Genomic DNA, 10,052 nt, shown 5'->3' with positions numbered 1-10,052 from the left:
TCCCAAATTCTTTCCCTGGCTTGTAAAAACAACTATTTTTATTTGGAGACTGCGGCAAATCCCAGAGATAAAAAGTCCCTGAAACTTGATCCTGTCTTCCGTCCCTTTTGCCCGCTGGAAGTGGAGCTTGTGGCGGTTTGGGTGACACCTAAAACAACGCACCTGGACACCTGTGGAGCTAAAATGGCTCATCAGAGCGTCTCTGTGGAGCTGCAACACACGCAGCAAGCGGCGGTCCTTCTCTTCTCGGAGGGGGGTCCGCGCGACTTCACGGCTTCCGAATCCCCCTTTTCTTACCTAATGAGCACACTCACGCTGCCGCAGATAAGAGCGAGGAACAAAGGCTCGTTTAATCGAGTGGGGGTGGCTTGGACAGGAAAGGATTGTTTGGTAGACGACTGCGTTTTCTCGCGCTTTTGTTTTTCCTTTTTACGCGCAAGACTTTTACGCACAATATTCCGGCGAAGCGCACAAGGTAACTCGACGTTTGTCTGTGGCTTCAGGGCGGGGGGGAAGACCCGTGTCCGCTACACGGAACACACTCGGCCAGCGAGCGTGTGTGTCGGTGTGTGTCTGACTGACCCCAGGCCCGGCGTTTGGCTGCGCAGACGTTGGGGAGAAAATGGAGTGTGTGCCTTTAAGGCGCCCGACTGCCTGTCGCTTTTTGCTGCGGAGAGACTGACGCCCTCTGGACACAGTGGACACTTGAGCGTCTGTGGAGCACCATCCTGGAGAGGTTCAAAGGAAAAACAAAAGTAGCTCCACTTCTTTCTGAAGGAAAAGGTCGAGGTCTTGCGTCCAGCGTGTCGGTAAGTTTCCGGGCTCGTCCTGTCTGCGCTATTCTGCACTTTTACTGCGTTTGGTTGTGTCGTGGCTCCGGACGAGCGAGAGCGAGTTTTGGTGCTGGCGATGAACATAAAAGAGGTGAAGAAACACGTCCAGGAGTGAGGGAGTGTGTGTTCCTCACGCGTTCTCATGTGGAGTGGAACAATGTGCAGCAAAACGCGGGACTCGCCGCTGTAAAGGCGTTACGTAAAAAAAATAGGTGAAGGAAGCTGATGTTGCCAGATGTGCCTTATTCCTGGGTTCCGAGCAGCGTTGTTGTTTTGAATGAAATGTGACACAGGCCTTGGAGAAATGTCTTCCCTCATGCTGACGTTTTTGAGGTTGCAGCAAATTCAATGGTACATCTAAATGTCCTCAAACACGGGAAATAATGATTGTTGGGGATTCTTGTTTTAAAGATCTTTTTTTAAAAACTGCAGAACATTTATTTAAAATGTCCTCACGACGGTGAACCTGCAAAGTAATTGAAGTTATTAGATAAATGTAGAGTATTTGGAGAAATGGCAGGATACTAAAGAAAATGTGCTTTTTGGGGGTTTATCTGTGAAAACTCTGAGTTGGTGATGACGAACTGCTATAACTGCAGCAGCTCGGCCATGTTTGCTCCCTGACCTCCTCTCTGTGGCCGTGCTGATGTTCTAGGAGTTTCCAGTAAGGTGCTGGTGAGCTGTCAGGATGAGGCCCGGTCAGACGACCCTCCCCGCCGCCGCCGCCGCCACTCTCCTCTTCCTCCTGTCGGGGCTGGCTCTGACCTCCGGCTGCAACAAGGCGCTCTGTGCCAGCGACGTCAGCAAGTGTCTCATCCAGGTAAAAGTCGCCCGTCCACTCTGACTCCAGATCAGTATAACCCGCGGAGGTCGGCGTCAGAACATCCAGAAGCGTGAAGAGGCCAAAGAATTAACACAAAAGTCTGACACTCGTTTTCCTCTTGAGCTTCAATAGTTTAATCGTGCCTCTAAGTTGTTCCACGTGTGGCTCCAACTCTCTCCCATCTCTATTGTTATAAACAAGCAACCAGAAAAATGCAAAAGTCAACGTTGTCGTGCACGGCTGGCTGTACGGATCTGGACCGGCACCGGCCCCTCCCAGGTTTTTTTGCCTTCAGAACTGCCTCAGTTCTTCGTGGCGTACGCCAACAAGGTGTTGGAAAGCGATTTCGTTCCGTATTGGTGTGATGACATCAGACGGTTGCGGCAGATTGGTCGGCTGCACGTCGAATCTGCCGTCCCACCACATCCCAGAGGTGATCCACTGGACTGAGATCTGGTGGCTGGAGTACAGACAACTCATTGTCTGGTTCCAGAAACCAGTGTGAGATGGTCTGAGCTCTGTGAGATGGCAGTAGCCATCAGAAGATGATTTCCTAATTCTGACCCGACCATCTGATGGTGGAGCTGAAATCGAGACTCGTCAGACCAGCAAGGTTAATTTTGGTCAGTGTGTGTAGCCTCACTTTCCTGTTCTTAGCGGACAGGAGGGGCCCCTGGTCTGGTCCCCTGCTGCTGGAGCCCATCTTCTTCAAGGTTCCACGTGTTCTTCAGAGATGGTGTTCTACATCCCTTGGTCAGAACCAGTGGTTATTTGAGTAACTGTTGCCTTTCTGTCAGCTGGAACCAGTCTGCCCATTCTCCTCTGCCTCACTGGGTAGCTTCTCTTTAACCCCCCTTTCTTCCCTATACTCTGATGCCGGTTTGAGTCGCCTTGACGACGTCTACACGCCTCCATGCGTTGAGTTGCAGCCATGCGACCGACCGATCAACTGTTTCTGGTCAATGTATCGTTGCATCAATGGCGGCTGGGTAAGATTCTTGTCCCAGGTGAGCGCTGGGGTCCGGGAGGGACGGCAGCGAGGAACCAGAGCTCTACCTACTGATGTCTGCAGCCAGAACTGCCTACCTGCTGGGGGGGGGGGGGGGGGGCAGCTCTATAACTACTTGCTTGTCTTCTTTGTGATTTTAAATTCTGGACTGCGAAGCTTTGTGCGTTTCTTCCTCCCGGCGGACGCGGCCAGATTTATGTCCTCGCTTCGGCACTTTTGGACTCAGCTCTCCCATGATTAGATTCCCAAGCAGCTCGGCTTCGTGTCCTGGAACCGGGGCCAGAGATGGAATCTGTTGGGAAGAATGCAGATACATTCCTTTGATAAGCAAAAGGTTTTTCACGGTTATAAATAGTGTCCAGATTCCTGCGCACCTGCCCACATACCTGCATGAAGCCAGTCCCGGCAGGAACCGAGACGGGTCGGATACTGGGCAGCTCTTTGATTCTTTAGTTTTCCATGAGGTACTTTTGATTATTTTTCGTTCCTTCTTGCTCTTTATCCAAAGCAGCCGAGCTCCAGAGAAGCACGAAGGGATCATTCGGCTCCACCGGTAAAGTCAGACCTGTCGGATCAGCGTTCCGCCTCTGACATTAGCATTTTTACTGAGCGGTGTTTAACCTCTGCGGCAGCTTCCACTCTGACCCCAGTCAGTCAGACAGGTAGAGGAGGAACTCCAGCCTCATAAAGGGAGTTAAAAACGCAGGGCTCCTGCTCTGTCACCAAAGATGAATAATCAGGAATACAAACACGAAACACGCGTTGTGTTGAAGCAAAGTATCAAAGCTACCGAGGATCCGACCTTCTGTTGACGTATAACATGTTGTTGCCTAAAGAAAAGTTGGGTGGCCTCCTTGCAACGACAAGTTGAAGTCGCTCCTGCTAATTTCCAGTAAAGTGGACTAATATGGAAGCCTGGAAAGCAACTGATTTTAGAGTAAACAGAACAAGCAAACAGGAATTCAGCTCACGGCTCCAGAAATAAACCGGCCCAAGTTAGAGAATGTTAAAGTGAAGTTAGAACACGTTTTCCTCATGGTGACCCCACTGGATGCCAGTCAAACGTGGTGCTTATTGCTAATTTCAGAGTAAAACTTAAAACTTGCAAACCTTCACCTTCTCGTTAAAATTGTCTCGGAATGATTCTGTGTCTGTTGCATCGACTCTCGCATAGAAAAGTTGGTCGAACTTCCATGAACCAATAGAAAAATGCACCAACTATGGGATGTTTATCAGTGTCTTTAACAAGAAGAGGGGGGAAAAAAGGAGCCCGACGGCGGGCTTGCTTATTTTTCCCTTCCGGGCGACCACGTTCTCCTGATGAATTGTTGCCGTGGACAACCGCCGCTTCCGTGACCCCGCCGACACCAACTTGCGAGCTGTCAGAGCCGAGAACGTCGGTGTGCGTGCGGGGAAACTGTTCTTCCTGCTTGTCGAGGCTCCGCGCTGCTAACAATTAGTGAGATCTGCTGCCTTTACGCTCTGCTGCCATCTCAAGTCATTTGTCTGAATCCCCTGGAACCCCTCGGGGCAGAAAATCACAAGAGAAAAGGGGGAGAGAGGGGAGAGGAGGCCAAAAGGAGGTGTGCTGGTGAGCTGGGGGGGGGGGGGGGGGGTTGAGGGGAAAAGTAGACCTACGTTTGGGAAACACGGCACAACTGTGCAGAGCAGGCGGTTAAGCAGGGTGTGGCAGCAGCTTGGCAGGAGCAGCCAGCACATGCCGACTTTCTCCTTTCTGCCTGTTTGTGTCTGCTGCTCCTTTATTTTACCGGATTAAAGACGGTTCTGCTAAAGCCCAGAGCTCTTCAAGAAGTTGAGACCACCTCCTTCATCTCGAGGAGGAAGATGCGGGTTCCCCTCCCTCTTAAATGTCTCTGTCGTGAAAGAGGAGCGTGGCGGCTGGCGCCGGTGTTTACTTCTGGACCGCTGTTGTGTCGTTTTGGATTCCTTGGCCTCGTTTGGAATCTCATCCAAATTACCATCTGGAGACAAAAAAAAAGCGTGTAGCAGCTGGAGAGAGATGGTTCATAAGAGATGATAATCCCCGAGAACAGAACTGGCCCGTTAAACCCAAACTGACGGTCGGTCCAAATCACAGCGTTGTGGATCTTTTGCTTTGCATCTGATCTGTTCTGTTTTAAAAACATGCAGGAAGTCGGAGAATATTTAGTCTTTAGCCTTCTCCACGGCCTTTAATGTTTTCATTGTTTTTTTTAATCAAAATGATAAAGTTTGAGCTCCATTTTTCACAGTTGGAGCCTGTTAATGGTGCCAGAATCATACGTTAGCGGGGGGGGGGATCCGATCCGATCCAAGAGGCTGCTGATCAACCACGTGTGGTTTTGCGATCTGTCACCGATGAGTCAGCGGGGAGTCTTTTATCATCGCCGACTGTTTACGTGGGAGGAGACGGAGATAAAATATAAAGTCAGCAAGAGGCACATGAGCGCAAATGAAGGGAAGGAGGGAGAGAAAACGGGGAGGGAGGAGGAGAAGTGAGCTGTTCCCGGGCAGAAGCCTTGTTCTGTTCTCCAGGTGTTTTCTTCTCCCTCCCCCCCCCCCGACTCCCCCCTCGTCTCCCCTGCCGAGGTGACCTTGACTGGGAGGAATGTGCTCCCTGTTCTGTGTCAGGAGAGAACGGAGGGGGGAGAAAAGGGAACTTCTGATGTTCTCGCCCGACCTACGGTGTCTGCAGAGATCTTTTCCCCTGCTGGTGACAGGGTCACCCCCCCCCCCCCCCGATCCGGACTTAACAACTTAAAGAAATACATTAAAGGCATTTTTACTGCCCTATTTATTCCAGATGGATCGGGCGTAGATGTGTGACATATCCAGATTTAATGAGGTTGATTATTGAATACCAGTCAGATTCCCAAAGACATTAACTAACAGACATGGGTCCTGCAGCTCTGCTCATGGCTGAAATGGTTATTTATAACGGTGTGTGTTCAGCGGGGTTGTGCGTACTTGGATAGACGCCGCGTGTAGCACAGTCTGGTTCTTATTATGTGTGTTTTGCTTCTTTAATTCAACCAGGTTTGAGCCATTCGTGGGCCTGGTTTGCTGTTGGTGAACAAGCTGTACATGAAATAATGAAAGTTTTGTGTGTTCTTGTGTGTGTGTCGCTCTGCAGGAGCTGTGCCAGTGTCGTCCATCTGATGGGAACTGTTCCTGCTGTAAAGAGTGCATGTTGTGTCTGGGGAACCTTTGGGAGGAGTGCTGCGACTGCGTCGGTGAGTGCAACAGCGCAGGACACTTTCAGCTCCTGGAACTTGCATAAAGGAGTTAAAATGCTCCTCTGGCTCCAACCCAGCCTGTTTTTTTCCCCAACTATTCAAACTATTCTACAGTTGCCGGAGCCGTTTGCCCAACGCGCCCCGTTTCTGGTTGTAAATTCAGGCACACTGGGATTCATTTAGAGTCTAAAACAGGAGCTTTCAGTGACATAAGAAAACATTCTCTGGTTTTGGGGACTATAAAAAGCAGCAGACGGACCCTCCACACCTTCATTAGAGGAAAGAACTGCTGTAATAATAAACTAGAATAGATGAGTTAAGTTTCTATTGGGGGGGTCGAATGCCAACAGAAACGCATCCCTTTGAGAAGCTCTAGTTCCTGTATTTTGGTACAAATTACTCTTAATTCCTCTCTATTTAATGAAAGGGCACAGCGGTTATGAAAGTAGCTGATCACAGATCGACAACAGTCTGCAACCAGCAGCGTATTCCTCTAAAGTCCCACTGGAGGAAATACTGGGACCAGTGGAAATACTGGGACCAGTTTGGCCCGGTCACTGCTCTGATATGAAAGGAGTGTGAGAAGAGTGGAGGCAGATATGGAAGGCGCCTGTGACAAGAGACGCTGAAGTTCAGGTTGAGAGGAGGACAGGAAATGAAAGGAATGTGTCCACGGCTGTGGAAGTGCCGACACGCGTGTCCGCACGTCACCATGGACGCGGGTCCGTTGGATCAGAGGAGGGGAGCCGAGGTGGGAGCGATGGTGGCGGCACCTTATAACAGCTGGGTTAGTGGACCCGTCTGAATCACCCGTAATCATTCAGTGGATCCTTGGAACGAACCCAACAGCTTCAGAGCTTTTTTCATTTACCCAGAAATTTTGAACCCCCTCAGCGCGTTTCCACTGAAAGTACCTGGGAAAAGTCTTCCCTGGAAAATTACCTTGCTGTGGGGGGGGGGGCTTTCCAGATTCCATTCTTAAGGGGTGGGATCGCGTGGAACAAGATCCCTTCCACATCCTTTTATCCAATTCTTCACGTCTGATTTCCGTTTCATTTTTAATTGTTTTTTTGGGGCCGGTTCAGTTTTAGTCCTTGATCTGACTCGGGTCGCGGACAGTTGGAGATGATACTCTGTGTGTGTGTGTGTGTGTGTGTGTGTGTGTGTGTGTGTGTGTGTGTGTGTGTGTGTGTGTGTGTGACAGAAAGATATTGTTGTGTGCGCTGACAAGGAGGATTAAAGCGCCTTCGTATGGAACCAAGACCCCACAAGGCACCAGCCATGCTTGTGGCTGGTGTTTCACAGATGTTGCGGTGAATCTTGTGCGGGTCATTTTACAGTGGTTTGGACCCCCCCTGATCCAAATGTCTGTTAATGTGAGCAGTTAAGTAAGTGGAGTATCAAATGATCTCCCAAAGAGACGTTTGCTTCCAGAATTTGTAGGAATGACCCTGATCCATTCTTCTCTCTGCCTGTGACGGGTTCTCAGCACCATTGACTGTAACAAACACCCAAATCCTGATGGATCCACCCCCAAATTCGGAGCCCTTTGTTCTCAGAACACACCTTTGCTCATTTCCACCATTTAAATTCTGTCCTTATTGGTTAACAGGACCTGTTTCTGGCTTTTCCAGATGTTCTGTTGCACACATCAGATTCTCTGTGGTGAGAACGCAGAGGTTTTCTGCTGATGTGTCCTCGATGAAGGTCATATTTGTGCAGGTGCCACTGAACGTTTCCACTGTGAACCACAACTCCAGAGGCTGCCAAACCTCCCCGAAGGCTTTTCGCAGTCAAAAAGGGTTCTTTGACTTGCTTTTCTCATAATCACACGAGCATTTCTGATACTTCTTGGTCCTCCTGGCCTCATCTCGACCTTGTCTGCTCCTGTCGGCTGCTGTTTCTCTCTGAAGACACGGCGCTATCTTCTCATGGCCTCCTGCTTTGTGGGTAACAATCATTTTCATTTTCACAGTGCTGCTTAGGCGAACCGTGACCGCTGGTTGTTGGGCCGAGGTTGGAGCAGGCTGGTGATTAGGAGGCTTTGCATCACTTGGTCTTTTTTCTGATGAGGATTGGAATGAAGCCATGACCCAAACAGGCTGATTAATGTCTGATATCTTGGCTCAAATCTGCTGGGGTTTCTGGCCTTTGGCAGGGTGCATCTGCCCCCTCTTCCCCGTAATCAAAACAAAACTAATACACTGGTGTTTAAAAGAGTTTGGCATTTCATCTGAGGCCTTTTGGAGAGCAGTTCATCTTTAAACTATTAATATGATACTTAAATCTTTTTATGAACGTTTCTTTGCAGCGACTTAAATATATTTCCACTCCGAACATGTCAAGCTCCTTTGAAGTTTGTGTTTGCAAGTAACAGCCCTGTAGAGGGGTGGCAGGGAGGGAGAGGAGGCCTTGTAGTTGAGAGGAAGAGAGGAGGAGGAGGAGGATGAGGAGGAGGAGACCCATGTGCTGACTTTATCTAAACCAGCTGCTCTGGCTCAGCTTTTAGCCTCAATTTGTAATTCAATTCCTCTGTCAATCTCCACTCCCCATTAAATGATTTACAAATTACCTGTAATTCGGTTGGAGACGTCTAAACGGTTGTGGCGATCATATCTGAGAACGTGTGGACGTCTTAAAGTGATTGCTACTGTGTTTTCAGATTAAATGAAGCAGTGAAACACGATAGCTCCACAGCTGCTGGGTTCTGTAAACCTTAAGATTCTCCTGCATATCTCTCGAACAAGTCTACGAGTCGTCTAGTCCGGCATTTAAATGATATTGGCTGTGAACGCTGAAACCATCACGATAATAAATGGGATTTTTAATCCAATATCCTGTGGATATTCCAGGGATGTGTAATCCCAAGAACTACAGTGACTCTCCAGCAACATCCAGGAGCACCGTGGAGGAGCTCCACCGCCCCATCCCCTCCTTGTTCCGCGCGCTCACCGAAGGCGAGTCACCGATCAACATGATGGTGGTGTCGTTCCCCATCGCGGAGGAGCTGTCTCACCACGAGAACTTGGTGTCCTTCCTGGAGTCGCTAGACAACCCGCACCAGAATGTTTCTGTGCCTGGAAACAGCATCCACACCAGCTATGACGCTCAAGGTAGTGACCTGGTCAAATTTCCCTACAGTCCACATGAAACAGTACAAAGAAACACCCCCGCATCCCCCCCCACACCCACACACACACACACACACACTCTGGGGAACCACCAGACTCACTTTAACTTCAATTCAGCTTGGAAAGCGTTAAAAAAACATATGTATGTATGTGTATTTTCTCCCTCTGTCAGCTCTTGTCGCGTTTTTCATTTGTATTTACGGACCCTCGCTGTGACCCGTGCTCATAAAATCAGAACCAAAGTAAACAGCAGCCCAGAGTGGGTTGGGTTTTCTTGCCTGCTGACATTTTTTTTCCCCCTTTCTCAAAAAGAACTAGTCCTGGCGATTGCAGCCGAGTTGGAAAAGTTCTTAGCTGTTTGCTATAAATGTTCAGTGGTACTGAGTGATCCCGCAAAGCTGCGCACTTGGCTCACCCAGACATGAAGCCATACTTTATAGCAAAAGTTAATGTTTTCTCCCTGTTAAAGCGGAATCCTTGCACGTTGGACCATTTTCTAAACCCCTGGCTCTGATTTTTCGCTCGGTCTCGTTTCAGAAAACATGTGCACGGTGGTCTACTTTGATGAATGCGTGTCCATCCGCCAGTGCAAACTGTACTGCGAGTCAATGGGAGGATCCAAGTACCGCTGGTTTCACAATGCCTGCTGCCAATGCATCGGACCCGAATGCGTGGACTATGGCAGCAAGGCCGTAAAGTGCATGAACTGTCTGCTCTGAAGTGCGGACGCATATCGGTACCAAATATTTGGACCACAACTGAGGACTGGGAGCAGAGGAAACTATGACTGTTATGTGTTAGCATTCCTCAGTTACCTTGTAAAATATCCCCCGCATCGCTCCGCCTATCCCTGCAAACTGTTTTTATTCTGCTGTTATATTTCACTGTATATTTTTTTTTAGAAATGTTTTCAATAGTGTTTTTCTTTTTAAACTAGAGGTGTATATGAATAATGTATTTTTACAACTATGGTATGCTAAATCCCACTTTTGTGCCAAATAAAGAAGAGTTTGGTGTCGC

General features: G+C 49.0%; 1 protein-coding gene across 1 annotated transcript; it reads left to right on the top strand.

The window, feature by feature from the left end:
* The first annotated feature begins 246 nt into the window (after positions 1–246).
* Positions 247–10,052, top strand: twsg1a (twisted gastrulation BMP signaling modulator 1a). Its single transcript, XM_057055888.1, has 5 exons — positions 247–809; positions 1,489–1,653; positions 5,799–5,898; positions 8,754–9,014; positions 9,570–10,052. Exons 2-5 carry the CDS (start codon positions 1,522–1,524, stop codon positions 9,749–9,751), a joined length of 675 nt encoding a protein of 224 aa, XP_056911868.1. The 5' UTR covers positions 247–809; positions 1,489–1,521; the 3' UTR covers positions 9,752–10,052.

Source organism: Takifugu flavidus, chromosome 15 (assembly GCF_003711565.1).
Source record: "Takifugu flavidus isolate HTHZ2018 chromosome 15, ASM371156v2, whole genome shotgun sequence".
In the NCBI taxonomy this organism is placed as follows: domain Eukaryota; kingdom Metazoa; phylum Chordata; class Actinopteri; order Tetraodontiformes; family Tetraodontidae; genus Takifugu; species Takifugu flavidus.
Note: the sequence above shows the minus strand (reverse complement) of the source record. Positions and strands in the feature narration are given on the sequence as shown.

Excerpts from the sequence above, each read along its gene's own strand:
- twsg1a (XM_057055888.1), top strand. The coding sequence starts at position 1,522 with ATGAGGCCCGGTCAGACGACCCTCCCCGCCGCCGCCGCCGCCACTCTC. Across the intron at positions 1,654-5,798 it reads TCAGCAAGTGTCTCATCCAG|GAGCTGTGCCAGTGTCGTCC; the intron begins GTAAAAGTCGCC and ends GTCGCTCTGCAG. Across the intron at positions 9,015-9,569 it reads CACCAGCTATGACGCTCAAG|AAAACATGTGCACGGTGGTC; the intron begins GTAGTGACCTGG and ends GTCTCGTTTCAG.